The 27,536-nt window shown below is 43.1% G+C and overlaps 2 protein-coding genes across 3 annotated transcripts; both read left to right on the top strand.

Moving 5' to 3' along the window:
• Positions 1-246: 246 nt before the first annotated feature.
• Positions 247-3,613, top strand: tmem9 (transmembrane protein 9). 2 transcript variants are annotated; one of them, XM_071903270.2, is made up of 6 exons: positions 247-374; positions 577-694; positions 798-889; positions 1,020-1,128; positions 1,640-1,771; positions 1,899-3,613. In XM_071903270.2, the coding sequence occupies exons 2-6, from the start codon at positions 602-604 to the stop codon at positions 2,037-2,039; spliced, it is 567 nt and encodes a 188-aa protein (XP_071759371.1). In that variant the 5' UTR covers positions 247-374; positions 577-601; the 3' UTR covers positions 2,040-3,613. The 2 variants fall into 2 exon arrangements, with proteins under 2 accessions (XP_071759371.1, XP_078144668.1); XM_078288542.1 differs by having other exon boundaries at positions 270-374; positions 582-694.
• Positions 3,614-4,766: 1,153 nt separating this feature from the next.
• Positions 4,767-26,148, top strand: LOC139914847 (dihydropyridine-sensitive L-type skeletal muscle calcium channel subunit alpha-1-like). The gene is given in 44 exon segments (XM_078288170.1): positions 4,767-4,951; positions 6,978-7,083; positions 9,985-10,124; positions 10,528-10,661; positions 10,832-10,984; positions 11,102-11,307; positions 11,545-11,648; positions 11,764-11,909; positions 11,999-12,080; positions 12,206-12,366; positions 12,496-12,721; positions 12,960-13,167; positions 13,382-13,502; positions 13,656-13,770; positions 13,905-14,004; positions 14,133-14,202; positions 14,689-14,821; positions 15,044-15,173; positions 15,265-15,324; positions 15,952-16,058; positions 16,196-16,283; positions 16,412-16,519; positions 16,623-16,675; positions 16,763-16,909; positions 17,194-17,395; positions 17,635-17,793; positions 18,279-18,389; positions 18,476-18,559; positions 19,324-19,386; positions 20,090-20,215; positions 20,473-20,538; positions 20,707-20,798; positions 20,885-21,044; positions 21,263-21,390; positions 21,514-21,610; positions 21,772-21,874; positions 21,991-22,092; positions 22,186-22,319; positions 23,250-23,375; positions 23,797-24,008; positions 24,118-24,182; positions 24,691-24,737; positions 24,825-24,917; positions 25,519-26,148. Coding segments are annotated over 44 exon segments (5,592 nt in total). The 3' UTR covers positions 25,858-26,148.
• The last annotated feature ends 1,388 nt before the right edge of the window (positions 26,149-27,536 follow it).

The raw sequence follows: 27,536 nt of genomic DNA, 5'->3' as shown, positions 1-27,536 counted from the left end.
TTTAGAGTAGAATAAAATCTAATGGAAAACATAGAACTATAATAATCCTGGTGAGTTTGCTTGTGTGTGTGAAAAAGAGAAAGAGAGAAGATAGAGCGCCAGTAAGTAACCATAATTTCTTTTTCTATTTATCAGATTTCTAATATTTTTATTTTTAGCATCTATTTCTGTATTCTTGTCCAGTAGGTGGCAGTGTGGCTACATGCGTCCTCTTGCGGTTCGTGGTGACGTCACACCAGAGGGACGAAAACCCGGAAGAAGGAGGCGGAGAATAATCTTGGACGCAGCGGTGTCTGACATTGTATTTCTGAATACAGCTAATGTATTCATTCTGAATGCCTAACAAAACGAATTATTGCAGCTACTATCGCAACGTAAGTTAAATGCATTGCCACCGTGACTTTTGTTTCTACATTAGGCTAATTTCTTACATAAACTTAGCTGCGGTAGCAGGCTAGCAGCTGTCATTTGTTTTGCTAACGTTAGTTTACTAGCTAACTGGCCTGCTGCTGTATCTATTAACAGGAGTGACTGATGTGTTTTGTTAAGGTTTTACCGGTGATTTTCCATCTGTAGCGCAGATCTTCTTGCCTGTGGGAACATGTCCTCCTGGAGGGAAGGATCCTGGTCCTTTGTTGTGACCACAGTCGTGACTCTGTTTCTGCTGGAGGCTGTTGCTTTTGCACAGGCTAAGGTAAATCACCAATACCACTGCTCCATACGTTAACGTTCATGTTTGTAAGTAATTAGCTAAGTGGAGGGAATCCACCTTGACTTCATTTTCTTGAAAATCACAGAACTTTGAGGATGTGCGCTGCAAGTGCATCTGCCCGCCATACAGAAACATCACTGGACACATCTATAACAGAAATGTCTCCCAGAAAGATTGGTAAGATTCAACAGAATGCATACTGTGCTGTATAGATACTGTTGAATCTTTCTTAACATTATTCCACAATATGTGGAAATATCTGTCTCATCAGCACTGCCCACTGTACAGTTTTATGTATGTTTTCCAGTAACTGCCTCCATGTAGTGGAGCCCATGCCAGTGCCTGGCCATGATGTGGAGGCTTACTGCCTGCTGTGTGAGTGCAAGTACGAAGAACGCAGCAGCAACACCATCAAGGTACCGCTGCCTCCCCTTTATTTTTTTCTTCATCTTGTTCGTCCGTCCCTTAACAGGAAACATCTCAAACACTGTCAAGACTCAAGTATTTAATTAAAACAGAAGTTTAGTTGTGAGAGAAGTCTGAAAATTGACCTCATCATGTCAGCGTTTTAGGGTTTATTCATTGACATCTAAATTTCATGTCCTGAAACAATGTCCAAGCAAATGTTTGACACCCAACAAGCAGCATGATTGTCACAATAATTGATAACAGATGATGAAACAGAGTTTGCACTTTGGAGTCATTTGGAGCTATGAATTAAGTCTGTTTCAATTCAAAGTTCTGCTGAGGAAATGAGGGGAAGCAAAGTTGTTGGGGGTTGATGGAAGGTAATTGCTGAACACTGACGATAGGTTAAGGAAAACAAATCCTTTAGCCTTTTCAGTTCAAAATGGCAGCTTGGTGAGTTCAGATACTGTCAAAAGGGACTTGTGTTGGTATTACTGTTTCCCTTCCTGTCTGTCCCAGGTGACCATCATCATCTACCTGTCTGTTGTGGGCGCCCTGCTGCTCTACATGCTGTTCCTGCTGCTGGTGGATCCCCTTATCCGCAAACATGACCCCTACACCCAGCCCCTGCACAACGAGGAGGACGCTGAGGTATACACACACACACACACACACACAGACGAACAATAACTCAAACACATCTGTGCACATATGTTATTTCAGTTGAATGTGAAGTGTAGTTCTTGATTTAAGCTGTTCTCTGTGTATGTGTGTTCAGGAGATGCGTCCGCAGGTGGACAGTGCCCAGGCCAGAGGAAACACCATGCTGGAGCGGGTGGAGGGGGCGCAGCAGCGCTGGAAGAAGCAGGTCCAGGAACAGCGCAAGACTGTTTTTGACCGCCACAAGATGCTTAGTTAAACCCCATGGCTGATCTCAGACCAGGGCTAGAGTAGGTAACCTCCCCAGGCTCAGCGCTATTACACTGTCACCAGCTGCATTGTTACTAATCCCTTTGTCATTTCAATGCACCACACCCTCTGAATTACTATTTTCCTTATTGAGAAACTAGGAATACTGATCTAACAAGATCAGAGGTTTTTAAATCATTATAGCAGAGCAATATAGGCTAAGTTGTTGTTATCACTGCTAGCCTCCACAGTCTAAATGGATTTAAGATCATCTCAACCACTTCAGCAAACCTGCAAGTTAAAGCTTTTCCAATAATAACGCAATAGGTTTGGAATGTTTCTCTATGATGTTAGCACTTTTTTGGCTATTTAGGCACCGCTCCAACAGCCCATAAGCTTTCTCATGATGAGTTTTGTTGTTACTTACTTGCCAATTGAATGAATCACTCCGCTGTTTTTCTTGTAGCATTACTTTTCGTGAAGTTACCTCAGAACAGGTAAGCTTTATGTTTGTGAATGGTCAGCTCACTGGATAGGGTACTAATTATACCCTAGTTGTGCTATTGCCAAGCAATGCACATTCCCTAGTTTAGCACTGTATTTAATCATTTATTTGGCCCATCTTGCTGCACGTAATGACCAAGGTATATTTTGGTATTATTTGCACTAACAGACTAATTAAAGGATTCTTAATTTCTTAGTTTTGCCTTGGAATTGTGACTTCATAGCTTTGACATTGCCTCCTTTAAGATAGCCCCAATATGTGTCTTTTTCTCTTTCTCTCTTTGTATGGGAGAGAATGTAACACCAAACTCCATTGCAAAATTTACCAAGTTAAACATTGCCTTGCTTATCACCAAACATACTCAACTTGTAAAACATAACTTATGGCAGGGTCCACCAAAAGATTTGGCATATAGCTTTGTATGCTGAAATTACCAGTGGAGCCCAACAATTTAGAAAATAAATCATGTTCTGTGAGGTTTGTATAAGGTAACATTTATTTACTAGTTTTTGCAATGGAGTTTGAGGTAACGCTCCCATACGAACAGAGAAATAGAGAACGTGGCGTATCAGAGCTTTACAACCATCCTCAGATGAATTAAATCTCTGCCAATGGAGAATGTTAAATCATTTAACCATTATCTGCTGATAATGTGGTGAAGAGTGGCAGCACTGGGACGCCTCATGGCTTTGAATGGCCCCTGCGTGCATCATGGTGTGTCAGTAAATTCCCCCTCGCCTTCCACTACTGAAGCTCTCCGTTTGGGAATTTTCAGTAAGTCAAAGAAAGGCCCAGTGGCCTACATTACCTCACACAGTGAGAACTGGTGAACTTTATTTATTTATAATGAGTTTGTTTTATCACTGAAGCATTTGCATACATTGTTTTAAACCTAATTTCATATCACTGGTATGATGTATTAAGTTTTTGAGTTATTAAGTGTTTTAAGAGCTTTTTTTGTCAATGTTGTATATTTATGTTTATCTCCAGTCTGACTGGATTTGTGCACTGAATGTTTTTGCTCATGTCTCAATATATTCTGCTCAGTGTGAAATAAAAAATACTCTGGTTGAGCATAAGATTTTCTTTATTGGTCTAGTTTGTTTTCAGCAGGTTTGGTTGCGGATTCTTCCCTTGTCTGTTGATCAGCACTAGGGGACGACAGAGTACACGTTATGTGGTTCCCTCCATTTGCTCTGTTGTATTTTGAAATGCTGGAGTAGTTCAGAGGAAACTACAGAAGCACATTTTTGTCATCAAATTCATTCTTGAATTTGATATGGTGTTCAGTTGTGGGGTAAAACTATTTCAACAATTTAAACTCCTGATATACTGAGAGTTATGTCCAGTCAATTTGGGAAGTTGTAAGCTGTTACATTTATATTTTTTCATCACTATCCAAACTCATTTCTTGGAGCGCGGCTCTATGGAACTCCTCCACATGTAAATATGTTATGTAAGAGCTCGGGATTCTGAGGCCGGCCATCCCAAGTGGTCTCTTAATCATTTCTCAGCCTTCCGTGTTTTGGCCTGTTGCTCTGATCAAAACCCTATTCAGAGTCTAAACACTGTCCTCCATCTGCACAGTGTCACACGGAGAGAAACATCCACACCTCTTTTCTCTCCTCTCTGCTCCCTTTCTTCTTCTCCTCGCAGTTTAAGGGTGCAAGACCAGTGGCCAGCAGGAGAGCAGCTGAGTCTCTTTTGGAGAGGGAGAGGGGGAGGGAGGGAGGGGGGTCGGCTGCCTCAAGACCCCCCAAACTGCTTCTTCCCTGTGCTCTCGGCTGCCACTGCTGCCCCACCCCACCCCCCCTTGATCCCACCTACCCCCATCTTCCACCTTCCACCCCCCACCCCCCCCAACCCTCTTAGCCATCCCCAAGCATGGCCTGTCAGTGGTTCACAGTCTATATTTAAACTACGGCGGGGCCAACTGCTCCTCCAGCGGCTCTGGGCTCCTATTATTTTTCCCTGCCTAGTGGACTTTTCTGTCAGAAGCCCTCGGCCAGGAGGAGAGGCCTGTGGCTCTGTGTGAGAGAGACAGAGTCAGAGGGAGAGGTGAAGAGGGGAGCGAGGGCCGGCGGAGGAGCACACACACGCACGCACAGGATCGGAGGATTCGGGACCCAGGGGCCTTCGCAACAGGAAGTTATATTGTGGTCTCAGTTTTGGAATATTTGGTGAGCGGACACATTTCTCCAGGACAGAGGGTTCGTCTCAGGAGGCATCAAGATGGCGGCCAACGGAGAGGCGGCCAAGCCGGTCATCATGAATGAGGAAGAGCTGAAGAGGAAGCAGAGGGAGAAGCTGAAGAAGCTGCAGGCCACGGGGGGAAACCCTCGACCGGCCCGCTCCCTCTTCCTCTTCACTCTCAAAAACCCCTTCCGCAAGGCCTGCATCAACATCGTGGAGTGGAAGTATCCTTCATACTGAACCACCTCGCACACACACACACACCTACACATAATGTAATGTTACATCGACATTGGCCTACTAACAGCACCCTTTAAACAGAATTGCTAAAGAACAGTAATGAAGTGTTTTTTGCTCTTGAATACTCATGGTATTATATATTTTTATGGGACTCTAGGTGAAAACACTTCAGGCTGCCACTTCTCAACTACAGTATATCACTTCTTGTATACAGAACTGATGTTAATGCAGTGAATTGACAGCTGCCATGTCGTCCAGCTGTGATCGGCATGACCAAGCCAAGGCTCTTTCAAATCTCTGTTGAGGGACTCCCCAGGGTGTTAAGACTTTTGTTATGTGTCTGGCTGTCCTGTGTCAACGTCAAGTATGTAACCCTAGTCTTTTCACCAGGAGGGCTTTGTAACCCCAAGCTATTTACAGCTGGCAGACAGAAACAATTAATGAAGCCGCTTAATTTAGTGATAAGTGTCCTGGCTGGCTGGCATTCTGCTTTTAATGTGGAAAGAGCAGCTCTGCAATGCTAGTGGACTGTAAGGCTCGAAGCTTGGAAAAATGGCTGCTGAGTGATGTTGTCCCTGTAGGGGGTTTCCTGCTTTTAGTCTGATGTCCATTCCCAGATAACACATGGTCATACATACTTTCCATCTAAAATAGCTTGGGATGTGATGCACATTTTGTGGTATATTGTGGGGAAAACATTACATCTAAAGTACTGATCCAGTTTATCCAGTGACAGCGGCCTTACCTTCATCGCTTTTAAAGTAGGATCTTTGGAATTATGGAGTTAAAGGATAAGCATTAACTTTTAAACATCAGTACAGAGTTAATGAGTTTAACTCTTCAAAGCAGTTTTATTTGCTTTATTTGTTGTGCGTTGTCTTATTCTTGATATCTGGGGCTGTGTTTTAATTAATTCTCCTCATGCTCAACCAAGTCAAGTGAAAGTTTTACGACAGTGGTTTAATCACATTGCTATGTGTTTCCATAACCCAGGCCTTCAGTTCGGTATTCACAGCAGAGGAATGTTCCAGAAATAGACAAAAACTCATTTAAATACCTCTAAATGTGTGTTTTTTTTATTCCACCAATGCCTACAGACTTTAGAATGGATGAATGTCTCATAGTAGATGTAACTGCTGTCTCTTTTCTTGATAAGTTGTCTGTGTTTAAATGGTTCAGTCATATTCTGGGGCTCTGCAGCTGTCCTGTGGCATCACAGCGAGACATGATGCTGAGCTGGCAGGGGAATTCTCTCAGAGAGCCCCCTATGGGTGAGAATGGGCCTGCACAGCAGACTGGGTTACACCTACAGTTCGGCCTGTGTGGCAGATTAATGGGCTGTTTTAGGGGCGGTGTTACAGAGAGCATCAAGACCCACTGATCAATACTAGCAAGGCTATAGAGCGGTTTGATATACAGTATTTCCGTTTGCCACAGTGAGACTTACAGAACAACTCATACAGATAATGAGATGGCCCATTCATCTTCTAAAACTGGCACTTAACCCACGATTGTTGGCCTTTTTATTGCACATGTGCATGATGAGCTCAAATGTTTTTTCTTTTTCTTTTTTTATTACTTTAGCATTTGTGAGATATACAAAACAACCAGATCAATAAACATAAAGACAAAATACAAAACATTACACAAACATAAGGCACAATGATGTTCATTCACAACATTGACAAGACTAATAAACAAAGATAAGACTTAACTACCTATCCTAAAACCCTGTGCATAGGGCCAAGAATCCATATTAGGTATTTGTATTCTAATCAGCTTCTCTTTTTCACCAACACATATCCTTTTCATTAAAAAAATACTTCCATTTCATGAAATATCACATAATTACCAACACTTGAATCATGAGCTCAAATATTAGTGCAAAGTCTTACTAGTATGTTGCAGCATGCGCTAAATATGCCAACATAAGCATGTTTTGGGGATCTGGGATTCTACCAGTCCTCCTCTTCATGTGTTGTTGTTATGATCCTGAGCCGCCTCCTGCAGAACCTTTGAGATCATCATCCTGCTGACCATCTTTGCTAACTGTGTAGCTCTGGCCGTGTTCCTGCCCATGCCTGAGGAGGACAGCAATAACACCAACACAAGCTTGGTGAGTAAGCATGTACACACACACACACACACACACACACACACACAAACCCAAACCCACGCTTCTAAGTATGACTAAATTGTCTCTATGAGGAGCCTTGGCAAGCTGGATGAATGTGGTGATGACATTTGTTTGTTATGATATGACTGATGGCATAATCTTAAACTTTATCCTTAAAACCCACAAAATATTTGACTCATGGTCTCTTGAGGATCCAATCGTTTATCTTGACCAGTAGAAGACTGTGCAGCTTTGTTAATGTATTTGTCTGTTTTGAGCCTGTGAAGTCAAACACTCCACAGCTAAGTGTTTCAGCTGGTCATTGGTCTCGGCCCTTGAGCCCCATTTACAACATGCCTCCAGACACAAGTCACTTCTTTACTTGGAGCCTCATCTGCGTCTGCAGAGGAACATGTCATCAAATGTTTGTGCTATATTGGTTTATCCATCTCCGATCAGAAACAGGCTGTTGAAGAACATAATGGATCACAGGCATGAGGAATATTACGAATATGCAGCATCTGATGTAGGTAGAATTTTTTCCTATGTGGAAAAGCTTACAGAGTAGCCAGGGATGTTCAGCGCAGTAATAAATAAGTGAGTTTGTCTCATACTGCCTGTGTGTCTGTTTTAACACAGAATTTGTGCTTATGTTGAAATATACAAGCCATCAAAACAGAGCTCATATTACATCTGGGTAGAATGAGTTTTATGGTTTTGCATGACATTCCCTATAAAACAGACATTAATCATGGAAACATAATATTGTATATTTCGCTAATAAAAAGTGAAGTAGCCTAACTGTTGGTATGATTCGATGACTCCTCCCACTCTAGATGGCAGGTGACTCAGACGGTCTCCTATGTTAAAGTAGTGTAAAGCTAGCTGGGTGGCAGGTGTTTGGCCCCTAGACGCTCCTGGAGTCTTTCCCAGAGTTTCTATATTTAGACCTTATAGGTGTGTGTTGACACTGCTGTGGGGGTGCAGGCAGTGTAGGACTGAAATATATAACACACAACTCAGGGGATTTTTTTTTGTGTGTGTGTTGATGAATGTGTTTCTAAGTTTCTGTCAGAGCGTGTGTGGTGTAATGAGCGCAAGATGTCTTTGCACTTGCACGGTGCACACATCATGTCCGTGAAATTTCCTGTAGAGCTACTGACAGCGTTATTGCATTGTGGTATTGTATTGACAGTGGTATTATAGTATTGAGGAGGCTAGGTGTGACAGATTTGAGGGTTTCCTTAGCTGTCTCTGACCCTGCTCTCTCCAGCACAAGTGCAAATGTATAGCATCCTCAGCCAACCACCACCTGCCACTCACCATTCAGTCAATAATTTCCTCCACCCTTCACAACCTAATAACACACAGCCAGGTTAAAGCTAATGTCAATCTAGAGAGTAAACAACCAACCTACACCCCCAGCCAAATTCCCCAAGTCATTAGATATCACCTGAACCTAATACTGACCCCATTTCGTTAAGATTCCTGCTTTAGCCCTCTTTGCCTGCGTCATCCCAAATCCCTCTGACTTCTTAGTGTTTCATTTCAGAGATGTGAGGGATGTAACAGGAGCCAGCCAGGGTGTCTCAGAACTGAAGTCCCCCCCCCCCCCCCCCCCCCCCCGCTGTTAGAAGTAGGTTGGCCCATGCACGCAGGTGGATATAGGAGAGTCGTCCAATTCTGCCTCATGTAACCCAGCCTTTACTCATCAAATGCGTTCGCTCGTAACGCTGTGATACACTACTTCACAGGAGCGCGGCTCTCCTAGTTGTCCCACTTGGTTTCATTCTTATTTTGTAGTCAATGAATGTATGTTTGTACTGTATGTATGTATGTATGTTTTCTTGTTGGTGTATGCAAGATTGGCCTTGGAATTTGTAACTGATTAGAGACTTTGGGACTGAATGGATGTAGCTAGATATTTCAGCCAAGCATTATTGACCCGATTTGTTTAGTAAGATGAAAGGGGAATAAATACAGAATTTGTAACATAATTAAATGTATTTATGGTAATTGGGTAATTGAGTATTGGGGCTAAATACCCTGGGAACTACGGTATATCATGCTCTTCTCATATCACAGCTTCTCCTTACCGCATTTGTAGAGTAGTCAACAATGAAGGGCAAGAGAGGTTATGTTATCTAATGCTTTCATAACAAGTTGTTCTAGTAAGCAATGATGATGTGTGGTGTATTGTTTTGGTACCAAGATAATACCTCCCTGACACTGTAGTGGAAATGTTAATCCCACGGCTTGTGTGTGTTTCTCTGTCTGTCTGCTATAGTGACGGTCACTGTACATACACACACACACACACACACACACACATGCACATACAAACAGTCTGAGGAAAACCATACATGGAGCTGTGACTGTCTGCTGTGTGTCTACCTCTTTTCTCTCTGACAACATCAACACTAATGTTAAAAACACAGAGATCCAGGCCCAATTTGCTAACAGATGTTCGCATTCAACCGTCCTGACATTTATCTGGGCTTACCACCTCTAAACAAAGCTTTTAGATGTTTTTTGCAAACAGTTTACAGTGCATTAGACAGTGTAACAAAGGTCTTGAAGATTAAAGATGTTAAATTATGGCTCCAGGTTCCTCTAATCTATGTGACTCATGGGCCATCCATCCGTTTAAGCCTGCCTGGGCCCTGTTTAATCAGCACCAAAACGACTTAACAAGCAATCAAATCTAATGAGTTCATCTAATACGAGCAAATCTTTTGCACCTATTGCTATTCCCTCCAGAGGCAGTTCAAATGCCAAAGGTTTCAGTTACTCCAGTCGCTCTGCCTAACGCTCACCCTCATATTTTCCCTACAGAACTGAATCTGAGAGGTGTGAGCGTCATAAAATGTAATTTCCTGGTTTGTGTGTGTTTTTGTTCAGGAGAGTCTGGAGTATATCTTCCTGGTCATCTTCACCTTAGAGTGCTTTCTGAAGATAGTGGCGTATGGGTTCGTGTTCCACGAGGGCGCCTATTTACGGAACTGCTGGAACATACTGGACTTTGTCATCGTCTTCATGGGGTAAGATGAGCTCCGGGCTGCAGATGGACGCCTCTGCAAGCAAAGGCCATTGGAAACAGATTCTCTTGAGCATATGTATCGTTTTATAAGTTACTAACATGGAAACATCAGCAACAACTTCCACAATTAAGAATGTAATGCCAAAAGTGTAATGATTTTCTGCTCATGTACAGAATGCTCATTTTGTAACAGATGTATGAGATGAGTGGAAAAAAGTAATACTTCTCAAAACATGAAGGCAAAAACAAAACACAATGTACATCATAGATCATGCTATCAAAGGGGTTATTTCCAGATTAGATTTGGCTTTGACCAGCAATATTCTAAAGTATACCATTTAATATAGTGAAATATACAGTTTTGTAAAGGTATTCACTTACAGCTGAATCATCTTTGCCTGCAGCCTCTTCACCTTTGCCGTGGATACCATCAATAAGATAGCGGGTGTGCCGATGGAGAAGGGCGGGGGGTTTGACATGAAGGCCCTGAGAGCCTTCAGAGTGCTGAGGCCCTTACGCCTCGTCTCTGGAGTCCCCAGTAAGAACCTGCACCTCACTACTATACTCACAAAAATAAGCCCAACACTGTTTGTGTGTTTTACAGTTTTGTCCACTTGGAAGAATATGTGAAGAAGGATTACTGTGAGTTCTAAATGGAAAGAGTGCTGAAGTGTAGTGTGAAGATTTGGTTTTATTATTCCCATCCAGGTCTGCAGGTGGTGATGAACTCCATCCTCAAAGCCATGCTGCCTCTGCTGCACATTGCCCTGCTGGTCTTCTTACTGGTCACCATCTATGCCATCGTGGGCCTGGAGCTCTTCAAGTGCAAGATGCATAAGACCTGTTATTACACTGGAACAAGTGTGTAAACAAGGACACAGTTAGAGACAGTTGCACTTGGGCCTTTACATGCTGTCATTTATAGTCATTCTTGTTATATTATCAGTTACAATAATATCCTATAATATTGTCCCTCAGACATCTACGCCACAGCAGAGGGTGAGCAGCCGGCCCCCTGTGCCCAGGCTGGTAACGGGCGCCGCTGCGCCATCAACGGCTCCGAGTGTCGGCCGGGCTGGGTGGGGCCCAACGACGGCATCACCCACTTCGATAACTTTGGCTTTGCCATGCTTACCGTCTACCAGTCTATCACTATGGAGGGATGGACTAAAGTGCTCTACTGGGTCAGTGACAGTTTGAACTTTATCTCAGCGGTGTTTGTAGATTCAGTGTTAGGGCAATTAGCAAATAGCAGTTCTGCTCTTGCCCTCTACATCTTGTTTCACCACCTAATTACTTACTAGTCCCCATTTAATTTGACCAACTATGTTTACACTTTTGGTGTTGATTGTGTAAACAAAGATATACCTAATAGGATAATAGTTTGTAGCTGACAGTAGTGACCCACTGTTGTCTTTCAGGTTAATGATGCCATAGGGAATGAATGGCCCTGGCTCTACTTTGTTACCCTCATTCTAGTGGGCTCCTTCTTTGTGCTCAATCTGGTTCTGGGCGTGCTCAGTGGGTAAGACAACTATTTAGCGACTTATCTCTCCACTATCCTCTGCATCTTATTTCTTCCCATGATCAAACAGATAAATAATGGTATGTGCTATACATTCCTCTGTCTCTCCCCTCAGAGAGTTTACCAAAGAGCGAGAGAAGGCCAAGTCACGTGGAGAGTTCCAGAAGTTGCGAGAGCGTCAGCAGCTAGATGAGGACCTCCATGGCTACATAGAGTGGATCACTCACGCTGAGGTCCTGGACGCTGATCGAGAGGGCAAAGGTCAGCACTATGAACCACCTTAACACCCATCCCATGTAGGGATACTATTGACAGAGTGTCTAGAATTTCAAACTTTGCTCTCTTGTCAGGTCTCCTGCCTTTGACCAATGGAGATGGAGACACAGACAGCCTGTATGACCTGGAAGGCAAGAGTCGAATTGTTTACTACTAGTGAGTCTGCTGCTTTAGGCATTCACCTATTATTCAAGATCATTGTATAATCATTGTGTGTAATGTAGACATCCATTATCTACAGCGACTTGGCACAGTAAGCCAGAATTACTCTTTGTGTTTAGCCGCCTGGCCCGCCGCTGGAACCGTTTCCTCAGGATGAAGTGCCTGGTATATGTGAAGACCAGGGCTTTTTACTGGGCGGTGATGTTCCTCGTCTTCCTCAACACCCTGGTCATAGCTACGGAGTACCACCACCAGCCTGACTGGCTCACCTCCCTACAAGGTTGGTCCTATATATCAACCTATGCTAGTTATTCATCTACATTGTGAATCATTTGTCCTGCATTGATTTTGTCCCTCTCTGCTCCATTGTTCCTCTTCCTCATGTCTCTGTTCTCTGTCCTCTCAACAGACGTTGCCAGTCGGCTGCTGCTGGTGCTGTTTGTCCTAGAGATGTTTGTGAAGATGTATGCTCTGGGCCCCAGAACCTATTTCATGTCCCTGTTTAACCGTTTTGACTTCTTTGTGGTGCTATGTGGCATCCTGGAGATGATCTTGTTGTCCACGCAAGCCATGCCTCCCCTGGGCTTCTCTGTACTCAGGTGTATCAGGCTGCTAAGGTTCCTCAAGGTCACAAAGTAAGTCCTCTCCCCCCAAAGAGATGTATCATGGCACACTTGTTTCTATAGTCTTTATAACTGCCGTGCTAAAATTGATACTCATGCTTCTGAAGTGCAACTTCAATGGATTGAACAACAAAAGAATGGCTTAACCAAAGAAATTATTTTGCATTTAATCTAACAGTTACGGTTTAATTTGACTGAGAATTTGTTGTAGCCATGGTTTTAATTCTCACCCTGGTAACATGTCTCCCAGGTACTGGACCTCTCTGAGTAATCTTGTGGCCTCGCTCCTCAACTCTGTCCGCTCAATCGCCTCCTTGCTCCTCCTTCTCTTCCTCTTCATCGTCATCTTCTCCCTCCTGGGCATGCAGGTGTTCGGGGGGAAATTCAACTTCCCCGACCACAGACCCAGGCGCAGTAACTTTGACAACTTCCCTCAGGCCCTCATCAGTGTGTTCCAGGCGAGTGGCTGGAAAATCCTCTTTCATAGCTACTCTCTTTGAATTAGTTTCCCCTCTGTTAGAACTCTAACTGCAGCTGCTATGAATGTTTTGAACCTTGCTTGGCTTATTTTGTGATGTACAGTAGAAATGCAGCTGATTTAGCAGCATCTGATCCATCCATTTGTACTTAATATCAGTGATTCTTCCTCTTTCACTCTTGTCTGCTTCTCAGGTCCTAACAGGAGAGGAATGGACCACCATCATGAACAATGGCATTATGGCCTATGGAGGCCCTGCCTTCCCTGGCATCCTGGTCAGCATCTACTTTATCATCCTCTATGTCTGTGGAAACTGTATCCTTCACATGCACTCACAATGTCACCCAAAAAATTGTGTATGTAGCACTGATCCTAACGAAAACAGCTCTAAAGTTAAACTGTAGTGCTGTATCAACACCGAGGTTTTTGTCCATTTTGATGTTGTTTTCCTGAGCTCAGTGCACCCAGATATCCTCCTCAATGTCTTCTTGGCCATCGCTGTTGACAACCTAGCAGAGGCTGAGAGTCTGACTTCAGCTCAGAAGGAAAAGGCTGAAGACAAGATTAGGAGGAAGCTACTAAGGTAAACAATTCTCTGGAGGACCTTGTAAATAAATAATGAAGTGTTTAACTTGAGTGAGATGATCTACCCAATTAAAGAGCCTGTCTACCACTAGTTCAAGCCTCTTCTGTGTCTGTTCATTTCTTGCTCTCCAGATCTAAGATGCCCGAAAAGTCTGATGAGGAGAGGGAGAGGATAGCTAAGAAACTGGCAGAGCAGAGGGCCAAGATGGAGGGCATGCCCACCACAGCCAAGGTTAGTGTTCTTTTTGATATATCATATCACATGTTGACTCTTAGCACGGATACACTGCACTGATCATAAGTCAGTGTAATGCTCCACCCATTACATATACAGTACATCACTTTCTTTTCATTTTTCAGCTCAAAATCGATGAGTTTGAGTCTAATGTCAATGAAGTGAAAGATCCATTCCCACCTGCAGACTTCCCAGGTAATATATCTGTCTGATAAATAACAGCCAAACTACTTTTCTCGCATCACTAACTCCTGTACCTCTCACCTCTCACATTTCTTCTTTGAATTTCTCAATTGTGTAGTTGTGGCAGAATGAGGTTACTGGTTGCAAGTGTTCATATTCATTACACTGGCTGTGCTCCTCTGCTGGCTATGTTACAGTATAAGTATAGTAGCTCCTCATTATTATTATTAGACTTAGCTGATTCCCCAGAGCATTTATAGTCAGGGTCTAAAGTTAGGCTATTTTCACATACTGTGGCCACTACCATATAAAGCCTACTGTATGATTCACTATTGGGATTTCCCTTTCTCCGAACATAGGAGTTTTATATTTGGCTGGGTCTTTCTCTTTTTTCTCTTGTGTCTGCGATGCCATAGTTGGCTTCCCACCAATAAGCCAAAGTAATTTTCAGTCAGTTTAGTTTTGAGTTACAAGTCTCCACTTCCCTCCATACTGTAGGTGATGATGAGGAGGTAGAGCCAGAAATCCCCATTAGCCCTCGGCCTCGACCAATGGCTGACCTGCAGCTGAAGGAGGAAGCGGTTCCCCTGCCTGAGGCCAGCTCCTTCTTCATCTTCGGCCCTCAGAACAAGTAGGAACCAGACAATAACAACTCTAGGATAACAGATCTCACAGTGTTTATACTTCAGCACTGTCATCTATTATGAGAACACAACAGTGAACTTGAGTGAACTCACGGATGACTGTATCTTGTCTTGTGTTTATATGTGTGTCTTTTGTGTGTGTGTGTGTGCATTCGTGTATGTGTTTGTGTGTGTGTGTGTGTGTGTGTGCATGCGTGGATGTGGATCAGGTTCCGCAAGCTGTGCTACAAGATCATCAACGCCTCGTCCTTCACCAACTTAATCCTCCTGTTCATCCTGCTCTCCTCCATCTCCCTGGCCGCTGAGGACCCCATCGACCCCAAGTCCTACAGGAACCAGGTGACAGCCGGAGCTAACACTCACACTGGATTTTAATTGTTGAATGAAGGGGAAATATGGTAACATCCCTTCCCTCTGTGCCTTTCTCCAGATCTTGGCCTATGCTGACATTGTCTTCACAACTGTGTTCACCATTGAGATTGTACTAAAGGTAAAGCCAACAGCATGTAATGGACTGTATCTTTCATGTTCTGCTTTAATAGGGCTTATTTAATACAGATCGACCGATGTGGGTCTTTGAAGGCCAGATACCAGAATATCTTTGTCTTGAAGCTGCCGATAGACATTATTTTGTTCTGATATTCTGTATGTTTAAATTTGACAATTTTGTTGCTGAAAAACTAGACAAGTATTAAGCATTTCCCCCAGAATTTAATTATTGGCAGGATGGAAAAGCCTCTGAAACAGCATTTAGACCATCATGTGACACTAAAGCTTTCCCTTCAGATCCATACTAATGCAATTCCTTTAGGTGGGTTAGCAGCTTCTTAAAGCAGGGTGAAATACCTGCACTAATACAATATAATAGTCAGGAGCTGAAAGAATCAATGCGGAGCTACCTAATTGACAGTGATGACAGCCCAGCTAAATGGCAAATACTAAGTTCAGTGATCAATATCTCAGTATTAGCCAACCGTGACATAAACGGATGGAATAGATTAATGACATTTTCTAACACTCAAGGCAAATCATCCATTTTTTTAATGATGTGTAAAACATTAAACAAGTCAGTTTGGTTTTCTGGTCTGGGTATAACTCCAATACATGTGACTGGCAGATGACAGTGTACGGAGCGTTCATGCACGAGGGCTCCTTCTGCCGTAACTCCTTCAACATCCTGGATCTGATTGTGGTCGGAGTCTCCCTGCTGTCTATGGGAATGGAGTGAGTTTTATTTCAAAGCTTTTACCACACATTGGATTTGTGCATGTCCTGATTGTTATGTTTTATTTCCAGATTACAGTATTTAGTATTCCCAGACGTGCGTATTGAGTGTGTTGTTTGTCATGTGTTGTGTGCAGGTCCAGTGCCATCTCTGTGGTGAAGATCCTCAGGGTGTTGAGGGTGCTGAGGCCTCTAAGGGCTATCAATAGAGCCAAGGGGTTAAAGGTAAAATACAAACATCTCTCTATTTTCACAAATCTGCACCTTGAACCTCTCTTGACAGACACACCCTTAGTATCCATTGAATTTAATTGTTTATTACCTGCACATTGTTTGTTTTTTTGTATTGACAGCACGTGGTCCAGTGCGTGTTTGTGGCCATCAAAACCATCGGCAACATCGTCTTGGTTACCATGCTGCTGAATTTCATGTTTGCGTGTATAGGAGTGCAACTCTTCAAGGTGGGTTTTTAAAAGATGATATAGACAACACAACGCGTCATAAGATAAAGATCATATTTCCAAATTAATCTATTAAATGCATCACTCTTCCTTTCTCTCCCAGGGTAAATTCTACAGCTGCACAGACCCGTCCAAAATGACTGGAGAGGATTGCCAGTAAGACAAACATCTTTTAATCCGTCAGAACAAAACTTTTAACGTAAGTATTATTTCAGAACGACTAATCTTCGTGTCTGCTCTCAGGGGAATCTTCATGAAGCACATTGATAATTCCCTCCAAGACACGGTGCTGGCTAAGAGAGAATGGCTCAACAGCGACTTTAACTTTGACAATGTGCTCAACGGCATGCTGGCTCTCTTCACTGTTTCCACATTTGAGGGCTGGCCACAGTGAGTACAGAAGGACTTTTATTAATTGCATCTTGGATTGGATCTTTCAAAACCTGTCAGTTTGATTGAGTTAGAAGACAGAATATTTTATTATGTGGATATTGAGCTGCAAGTAATTTCATTGCCTGAGGTCAGCGATGGTAAAGGAGGCAATATATCCTTTTTAAACCACTGAATTCTAAATGTCATTTATATGAATTAGCCTTATTGTATCTCCGATCTTTGATCTCCTTTTCTACCAATCTCACCCCATCTCTCCCTGCCCCCCCTCCGCCTCTTCCCAGGCTGTTATACAGAGCCATAGATTCAGACAAAGAAGACATGGGCCCCGTCTTCAACAACCGCGTGGACATGTCCATCTTCTTCATCATCTACATCATCCTCATCGCCTTCTTCATGATGAACATCTTCGTGGGCTTCGTCATTGTCACTTTCCAGGAGCAGGGCGAGCAGGAGTACAAGAACTGTGAGCTGGACAAGAACCAGGTACACATGCGGAGACCTATAACACTATGACACTTCGGACAGTCGCTAGAGTCTACAGGTTCCCAATGAAATCTGAAAATACTTTACTCCAAGGTGGAATCTAGGAAAATAAATCCCTAGTTATATATAGTTTCTACATGATGCCATTAATATGTCTTAGTTTTCTTTTAACCTACCTTCTCCTAGTGTTTGTCATTGTAAAAATGTCCTCCCCTCTGTCTGTCCTGTCTCCGCTGCAGCGTCAGTGTGTGCAGTACGCTCTGAAGGCTCGTCCTCTGAGGTGCTACATCCCTAAGAACCCCTACCAGTACAGGGTCTGGTACATCGTCACCTCCTGCTACTTTGAGTACCTCATGTTCTTCCTAATTATGCTCAACACCTTGTGTCTGGGGATGCAGGTACGTGCATCAAGGTCATGTTGTAACTGAAAAGCACTGGGTATTTTTTGGGGTTCGATGTGGGTTTTTGGAACGCCAATACCAATATGTCTGTTTGAAGCTGCTCAAATTTGACCCAAGTTGTTCAGTGGTAGGGGAAACTATGGGATACATAAGCCTTTAAATGAAAAATTAAATTACAAAACATAAAATGAGCAAAGAAAATCTAATTTAATTGCCGTTTTTACAGACTATTTTTATACAGCTGTGGTCAGAGAGGACTGGAAGATTCACTAACTGGACAATATGCAATATTCCAACAGAGGCCAATATCCGCCCGATATATCATCAAACTGACATATTGGTCTAATCCTAATATTTCCCTCTGAAGATGTATCAGTGCATCATCATTAAAAACTGCATTCTGTAATTATATGTCAACTGAACATTTACGGCATGTTGAAATGAATATTTGCTTGAAACACCATCTTTTCCCCTTTGAATAGCACTGCAACCAGTCAGACCATGTGACCAAGCTGTCAGACACTCTGAACCTGATCTTCACTGTGCTCTTTACTGTGGAGATGATTCTCAAACTCATGGCCTTCAAAGCTAAGGTAAGGACCCCAGCATCTGTTGTTCAAATGGTATTGACCCAATCCAGCGTCCCACCATCTCAGAATTGTTTTATGTGTGTGTGCAGGGCTACTTCGGAGACCCGTGGAATGTGTTTGACTTCCTCATCGTCATCGGCAGTGTGGTTGACGTCATCCTGAGCGAGGTCGATGTGAGTACAGATGATAAAAAAAGCTCTTCTTTGGTCCTTTCCAATTAATTCCGCAGATATCAGGTTTCTAAATGCAGGTGTATTTAAAGCCCTGTGTGTTGTCTTCATGAGACATTCCCAGTCAATACTGTGACTCTATTTGAAATGACTGAATGTACCGTGTTTATTCAATACTCTGACCCAGAAACATATAGTCGTGGCCCAACAGCTGATTGGGGCTAGCAGAACTAGCTCACAGGACATGGTCAGTACCGTTGTTGGCCACCTTCACCCCCTCTACCCCCCACACCCCCTCAATGCCTCATGCAACCTCAAAAGCATCGCCACCACGACTCACTGACTGGAATGTTCCATCACCAAACCACCAAATTCTCCATTATTCCCACAATTCTTCATTACAGCATTTCCAGTAATATTATGTTATATGTGTGTTGTCTGAGCACTTTAAAAGAGCACAATTTAAGGGATGTTTTTTTTGTTGTTGTTGTTTTTTAAATATTTGGTACACAAAATCAATTTGTCAAAGTCACTGTTTTATCTGTCACTTGTTTCTCTCCATTGTTGCACTGAGTTCTCGTCTTCCTCCTCCACAAACATACAAGTTCACATGGCACACTCTGTTATGTCTCCATGTCTCTCTCTCTCTCTCTCTCTCTCTCTCTCTCTCTCTCTCTCTCCCTGCTCTCTCTCTCTCTCTTCCTCTTCGTCTCCTCCATCCCTCTCTCCTCCACCCATGTAACTCCTCATCTGTCTATCCTCCACAGACTGCCCTGGCCTCCAGTGGAGGACTGTACTGTCTCCATGGCTGTGCTGTAAATATCTGATCTGCACTGCACTGCACTGCTGCATGAGCCTTGCTGTGTGAGCACTCCACTATGTTCTCTGTGCTTTACTAGTGGGACTAAACTGTACTGAACCTTGTGTGGCTCAGACTGGGTTACTGCTGGTGAGACATAGTGAAGAAATCTGTGTTTCTAACGTCTAATCGTACAGCGCAGTGAAAGATTAGTCGTCAAGGTATTTGCTCAAATGTGTTCAAATGTGGCTCTGAGCTGTGGTTTACACAGACATGTCTCTAACTCTTTTGGTGGCTGGATTTACTGAAAACTGTTAATATTTTGACAATGAACTGTGTGTATACTGTTTATTTTGCATGAGTTACAAATTGCTGCCATTCCTCAAGTTTTCAGCAGTCAAGCCCTGTCTTCTGGAAGCTTAGTAATTCATCAAAGGTGGAAAAATTGACTCTTGTATTAACATTATTTTGAGATTTGAGAAAAATGTACCTCATTAATATTTAACAGTTGATCGATGCTATGTCTTTTATGAGCCTGCTAATAGTAATAATACAGCCTCTATCAAATATAACTCATCTAACTGTCGTCTCCTCATCTACTTTCCACAGGAGACAAATCCTATGCAAGCAATTGCGGTAAGCCAAAGTGCCTGGAACCGTCTTCATTGCCATTGATCTGTGTTTTTTCTTATGTGTCCTTATCAGTCTAATCATCTCCACCTCTTTGTCTGAAGGCCTCTGAAAACGCCACGGTTTCCATCACGTTCTTCCGACTGTTCCGTGTCATGCGTCTGGTCAAGCTGCTGAATCGATCGGAGGGCATCCGCAATCTGCTGTGGACCTTCATCAAGTCCTTCCAGGTCTGTCACACACATCATCATCATCCTCATTCTCTGCTGCGCTGGTCAGCAGTGACTTTTCAATGACCTGATTCAGTGTGTTTGTTTTGTGATGATAGATGTGTCACTCCGCAATTACAAATTTGCAATAAACACATTACCCTATTAATGACAGTAAAAAAAGGGGTCCACTCACTCAGATTTATGATACACAGGCTAAAAATAAATACACATAAAAATGCTACATACAACACTACATGTTTGTTTTGTGTCTGCAGGCTCTCCCCCATGTAGCTCTGCTCATCATCATGCTCTTCTTCATCTACGCTGTCATCGGCATGCAGGTACAGTATCTACTTTATTTTGGGGAGGAACATACTATAGGCAACTATGATGTATAATGCGTCATTATGCACTGTGAAACTCTGTAGGTTGTCAATGTGTCTCTTTACTTCAAATGTACTTGGTGATTAAAGTGATTTTGATTCTGATTGTACGTCTCCAACCCTCAGATCTTTGGGAAGGTAGCCTTAGTGGACGGCACGCAAATCCACCGCAACAACAACTTCCAGACATTCCCTCAGGCTGTTCTGATGCTATTCCGGTGAGTCTGTGAGCCAGGATGTGGTTCAAAGGTCAAGAAAATTGAGCTGAGACCTCACGCTGTGGTTTGTGTGTGTGTGTGTCCAGGTGTGCTACAGGAGAGGCTTGGGAGGAGATCATGCTGGCTTCTATGTATGGGAAGAAGTGTGACCCCAAGTCTGACTTCCTGCCAGGAGAGGAGTACACCTGCGGGGCCAACTTCGCCGTCTTCTACTTCCTCAGCTTCTACTGTCTCTGCGCCTTCCTGGTGAGCAGTGGTTGGAAAGCCACTGAGAAGTCAACCATAATCTTTTAGCTACATTAATACTTGTTTTCTACTACTCATCATATCCTGTCATATTGTAATAACTATGATAGGATAGAAAAAAACATTTTTCTTTAGCCAGAAATGTGAAAAAACTGTACTGATCTCAGCCAATTATAAACATCTGTAAAATCGACATATATCATCCCTTCTTTCCACAGATCCTCAATTTGTTTGTAGCTGTCATCATGGACAACTTTGACTACCTGACCCGTGATTGGTCTCTCTTGGGTCCGCATCATCTGGATGAGTTTAAGAAGATCTGGGCTGAATACGACCCTGAAGCAACGTGAGATCCATATATGAAAACCTAGCCTCACTTTATAATCTTAAATTATCTCTCAGCAGATCTAGGTCATGTTTTAAGTGGGTGTAACCCAATATGAGTATAATGTGTCTCTCTGATCTAAAGGGGGAGAATCAAACATCTAGATGTGGTGACGCTGCTGCGACGCATCCAGCCTCCACTGGGCTTTGGCAAGTTCTGTCCCCATCGTGCTGCGTGCAAGGTACAGCATCAAAATACCATCTGTCGGTGTCATTGGTGTGTTTGAGTTCTGCCCAGGTTTACAACAGGTGCTTACCAAATCACAGGCAACTTTTAGGAGTTTGTGGATGTTTTGGTGCTTCCTTCCCTGTTGCCCGAACTCTCTTCACTCCCTGTCTGTAGCGCCTGATTGGGATGAACATGCCGCTCAACAGTGATGGCACAGTCACCTTCAACGCCACCCTGTTTGCTCTGGTCAGAACTGCCCTCAAGATCAAAACAGAAGGTACAGCTCATCGTTATTGTTACCCATCCTATACTGTTAAAAATTACATTTCATGTTGATGTGTTGACTCCAATATGATTTAATGCTGTAATATTTTCATGGCTTGTCCTGACCAGGTAACTTTGAGCAGGCCAATGAGGAGCTGAGAGCCATTATAAAGAAAATCTGGAAACGCACCAGTATGAAACTGCTAGACCAGGTCATTCCCCCTATAGGAGGTGAGTCTTTCAACAGGAATAGAATTTGTTGGAATTCACCTTTACAGAGCAGTGTTTCTCACATGGACAGTGTTGTGGCTTGTTTGGTTATAGATGATGAGGTGACCGTGGGGAAATTCTACGCCACCTTCCTGCTCCAGGAGCACTTCCGTAAGTTCATGAAGCGCCAGGAGGAGTACTATGGCTACCGGCCCACTAAGAAGACCGCCTCAGGCCCAGAGATCCAGGTGAGGACCCCATCTGGGGATCTGGGGCAGCAGGGTGGCTAGTGAGCAGAGAGACTTTAAACCACAGGACCCAGGTTTAAATCCCTGTATCGGCACGCATGCATTTTGCTGAAGTGCCCTTGAGCAAGACACTGAACCACTACCAACTCCAGAAACACTGTTGTGTAGCTGACTCTGGGCAGGAAATTGCTGCATAGTAATTGGATAAAACTCAGAGAGCTGTGGGTTAAAGGCCTATGTATTACCAGTTTAATATTCAGCATTATTTCAGTATAATATATGCAATGTAAGCAAGGTCAATGCATACTGTTTCTCTCCTCTAGGCTCTTATAGAGTAAATAAATCAATAAAGTATTGCATCCAGGGTTCCCATGGGCCTTGAATGTCCTTGAAAGTTTGTGGATTTGAGAAAAACAAAATAAGGCTTTACAAGTTTTTGAAAATAAGTGGAAGGCCTTGAAAGTACTTGATTTTTTAAAGATTTTTTAAGATATAGCACCCAAATTCATCATTCCTCTCTCTGTCCTAGGATCAACAGTTCACATCCTGATCCTGAAGAGCATGAGTAATAAATGAGGCCTCCATGATGTATAATTTTGATCAATGTCATGTCTTACCCAAAACACGTCAATTTTGAGTCCTTGAATTTCACAATACAAGATCTTGAAAGTCATTGAAAAGTCTTTGAATTTTATGTAGAAGTGAGTGTGGGAACCCTGTGCATCATGTCAACAAGATTTATTATGTTCTTCACTGTTTCTAATGCGCTGAATGTGCATTTTCTCGAATTATTCCTCTGCTTATAGCTCTCGTCTTGCTTTTTGTCTTTTGTTTTTTTTTTACATCAATCTGTGCTCAACTTCATCTTCCCTTTTCTTCCTCTCCTTGTGGACCCTCTGCTGTGTGGTCCTGCTCTCCATGTTTTTCTAGGCTGGTCTGAGGAGCATAGAGGAGGAGGCGGCTCCAGAGATGCACAGGGCCATTTCAGGAGACCTGCACAATGAGGAGGAGATGGACAGAGCTATGGAGGAGGCTGGAGAGGAGGGCATCTACAGGGTGAGATACACATGCACAGTGAGATGCATATATTCTATATGGTCATTGTCGGGCGAAAACCTCCAATATGATGATTTTCATGCTTTAACTTAAATTGAATGATTGCATGCTCCTCTATGGGTTGAGAAAGTTCTATACCCTTGGGTTTATGAAAATCTTTCAAAACCCCATGGATAAACTGAAAAATGCATGGTCGCCAAGCTGAAAACAAGGCTATTTTTCTTAGTTTCTCAAAAGGTGACATTTTGGAGATACAAGGTTTTCACCTGACAACAGTTTACACACACACACCATGCAGAGTGTGCTTCATCCTGATCCTGTCCTTGCATCGATACAAATGGGAGTAACTTCTCAATTTGATTAACCATGTATAGTAACGTCTGCTTATGTCTGCATGTGTGCTTGTCTTCCTGTCTTGCAGCGTACCCATGGTCTGTTTGGGAACCAGGTGGACTCCTTCTCCTCTGAAGGGCCCGCCAACGCCCAGCAGCCCCAGATGACCAGCCAGCGGCCCCTCCAGTTCAGTGAGAGCCAGCCCGAGTCTCCGCCCGACTCCTCCGCCTTCACGCCCACCACCGAGTTTTTCCCCACAACCTCCCCAAAGAGCAACACTAACAACAACGCCCTCGCAGAGTGAGTACCTACCACACTCCCATCTACTGAGGCTAACTAACCTACTGTATATTCAAGATGGAAAAAGTTATTTCAAGCAGTGGCTGATTGGTGGCAATCCTTGTTTCAGATTTTCATTTGAAAGAGAAGGCAGTCCTGAGGAATTTTACAATCCCAATGAGGATGCAGAGCCAGGTAGGTCCAGAGGTCTTTGGATAGGGACACTGCGTTCCTATGAAGGTCTGGAAAGTCTGTAAATGTATGGAAAGTTTATCATTTCCAGGTGTCGAAATGTTTGGGAATAGCACAAAGCATCTGGAAAAGTATGGAAAAATATTGTTGTTTTGTCTTGATGCATATTAAATTACACATTTTATGTAGTTGTAGACCCACTGCCTCTTTGCATATTGTGGTATTAGTTGTGGTGAAGAATAATCTTCAGCTACAGTGTGATAGGGCCTAGGTGACAGTCAGCCACTATCAGCATACATTATATTGAACACCGACCAAAATGCACAAATCCAGAGAAGCAATTAATGTCTGGAAAAAGTATGGTATTTTAAAATGGTGAATGAGTAGGAACCTTGCAGACAGAAAAAGAGAGGCAGACAGATTTTTCTATGGAGTTCTCAGTTGTTCTCTGGATCTTTGATAAAAAAAATGTGTTTTGTTTTGATTTTTTATTTCTCACCCTTGTCTTTAGATAACAGGTGTTTTTCGAACTTCACAGTGAGAACAGACATCACACAGGTAATGTTTTACTGAAGGCTGACTCATCCCACATACAGTCTCCATGATGGAACAAGAATAATGGTGATGTATGTCTTTTGTTCGCAGTTCCCCTATGACCCGAACTATGGTGACAGCCAGTGTCAGTGCTCCCACACTGTTGCTGAGGGCCGGCCTGCTGCTGACCAGCTCGTCCAGGAGGTGAGTGAGAGAGGAACTGTGACCGCCCCCCCGCTTTTATCACACAGTCATTACCACCTCTATTAGCAGGTAATGTCCTGAGGCACTATCATCCTCTCCATCATAAATAAGGGCTATATAAATGTATTATGTTTCTATTGTACATATTGTTCAACAGCATGGCAGAGTCAGTGGGCAGACTGTCCTTCAGCCAGAAAACACACAGTGTCAACACAGAGTGACACAGAGTTCAAGCCTCTGTGTCAGCGAGCATTTGCCCTGTTTAAGTGTCCTTGAGCAAGACACTGATTGTCTGTCTGCTCCTCTCCAGAGGAGCTGTTATGTAGCTGAGCCTGCGCTCTGACCTTCCTGGAGGGGGGGCGACCGAAAAAAGAATTTCCCTACAGGGTCCAATAAAATATCACATCATTATTATTATTATCACTACAGTATTCTAAATGTCAGGCAGGCATTGCTGCATAATAATGATATAAAGCAGAAATAATACAACAGCAGTTTAAGGTTTAAGGTTGTTTTATTACCAGTATGATATTCAGCATGATTTCAGTATAATGTAAACATGCCATGCAAGCGAGGTCAGTGCATGTTGTTTCTCCTCTAGGCTCTGATAGAGGGCGGTCTGGCCTCCCTGGCCAGAGACCCAGACTTTGTGTCAGTGACCAAGAAGGAGATGGCTGACGCCATGCAGCTGCCTGTGGCTGAGATGGAGGGCATGGCCCAGGGCATCCTCAACGGACGCTCCGGCTGCGTCACCTCCGTCAAGAAGAGGCGACCCATCCCCGTCCCTCCTTCTGCTCCTGTCCTTGTTCCCGCTGAGACGACGCAGGAAACGGGCCGGGCAGATGCCGCTGTGAAGAGAAAGAGACGGCCCATCCCCGTGCCTCGCTCTGTGCCAGTCCAGTCTGTACAGGAGCCAGCTGAGGCTGACACCAAAGTTTAGAGGCTGTCACTTGAATTTACAAGGTTATCATGTGACGTTACACTTGACAACACTGTGTAGGTGGCTCCACCTCACCTTACTTTACCCGTGCTTACCAAGCTTGTTGCCCCTGCGACAAATTACACCCACTGGCCTGGCTGAAGGCCTGAGCAGCAGGTTGGCTCAGGTTTAACACATTGTCGACTGTGGTTGAAACTTATGGAAACCTAACCAAAGAGAAACAATATATCTGATAATCCAAACATTTTTTCAGTCATCAGATTTACTGCAACAAATAAAAAGACTAACTTATCTCAGAGCACACAGATTGATGAACCTCTTTCTTTTTTGTTACTCTATTGTTTCTTGAGGGAATCCATTCCATAGAGTTTGTGGACAACCATGTGAGTGAGCTGAGTGTCTTACTGAAGCCTCACTGAGGGAGGTGGGATAGTGTTTGTTGCCTAAAATGACTTGGTGAATACAGGGAGTCGGCAGTCATTGTTGTGCTGCGGTTCAGTGAGCAGATTGGGAAAGGACTCCGTTTTGGGGAACCTGTTCTCTGCATCCAGGCCCAGAAAAGTGCAACTGAGCTCTTCAGTTCACACTCTTGAAAAAGGGCTCTGGTGTAAATATCACAGAACAAATAAAAGGCGGGAGTTTTTTCTGTTGTTATGGCAATGTCCTGGACTTGCTAACTTTTAATTAGTCTCTTCTTATTGAGGTTTATGTGACAATTTTCTCCTGCTCACCACTGTTCTTGTAAGCAGTTGGTATCAGCACATTTTAAAGGGGAAGCATCTTTTTTAATGTGGGACATAACATACATTTAATTTATAAAACGTCCTATTATCAGTGATTTAGTTGTATTAAAGTATTTGTTTAACTAATATGCCATACTGTAGTTAAGTAGTGCATATGAATTTTTTTCAAGTCACTCTACTGCTGTAGGTTTTATAATTGCGTTTTTCATTTACATAATTATGTCATCATTTTAGGTTAGATTAGGCAAAATTTCGTTTTATCCATGCAGAGAATGTGTAAGTCCTCAGCATACCTGGAGTATGGTGGATTTAGCTTGAAAGCCCACTTCACTGGAGCTTAATTGGTTTTATTCAGAACTGCATGGACATAATTTGATGCAATATTGCACTTCTCTGTTGTTTTATGTTTTTGCCTTAATGCAGAGCCTTAAAGAAGATAGGTTTTTTTTTTTTACTTTATCATCTTCTTAGCCTGTGTTTTTCTTTCATATGTTCAGTACGTTTTGAAGTCTTGGATTTAGTTTATGAGTGCACTTTATAGTTCAACCTATCATCATACGTCTCCTCATCATACTCTCAAATCTGTGCCATTATGTTTTATGTCAAATTGGTGTTTTCACCATTGGTAAAAGAAATAAATCACCCAAGACATACATTGCTGTGTTAGTTGGTTTCTTTTCTGCAAGCAAATGAAAGATGGATATCTATTGCCACAACGCAGGCTGTGATTTGGAGCGGGTCAGGCCTTGGCACAACAGGTGAGTGTGCTCCAGCTGTCCATGAATAATAATGACTAACCATAAAAACCCCTTGAAATGGGATGGTTAGTCCAGAGAAAGCCTTGGTAAAAGATAAGTGCATAATCCAGAGGCTGCCCCCTACACAAGTTACTGTGTGAAAACTGAGAAGCCTCTATAAATAGCCCTGCATAGCAAA

This window comes from Centroberyx gerrardi, chromosome 14 (assembly GCF_048128805.1).
Source record: "Centroberyx gerrardi isolate f3 chromosome 14, fCenGer3.hap1.cur.20231027, whole genome shotgun sequence".
NCBI lineage: Eukaryota > Metazoa > Chordata > Actinopteri > Beryciformes > Berycidae > Centroberyx > Centroberyx gerrardi.
The sequence above is the reverse complement of the archived record's forward strand: the minus strand, read 5'-3'. Positions and strand labels throughout refer to the sequence as shown.

Coding starts and splice junctions, on each gene's coding strand:
- tmem9 (XM_071903270.2), top strand. CDS start 602: ATGTCCTCCTGGAGGGAAGGATCCTGGTCCTTTGTTGTGACCACAGTC. Junction 1,129..1,639: donor GCAGCAGCAACACCATCAAG/GTACCGCTGCCT, acceptor TGTCTGTCCCAG/GTGACCATCATCATCTACCT. Junction 1,772..1,898: donor ACAACGAGGAGGACGCTGAG/GTATACACACAC, acceptor ATGTGTGTTCAG/GAGATGCGTCCGCAGGTGGA.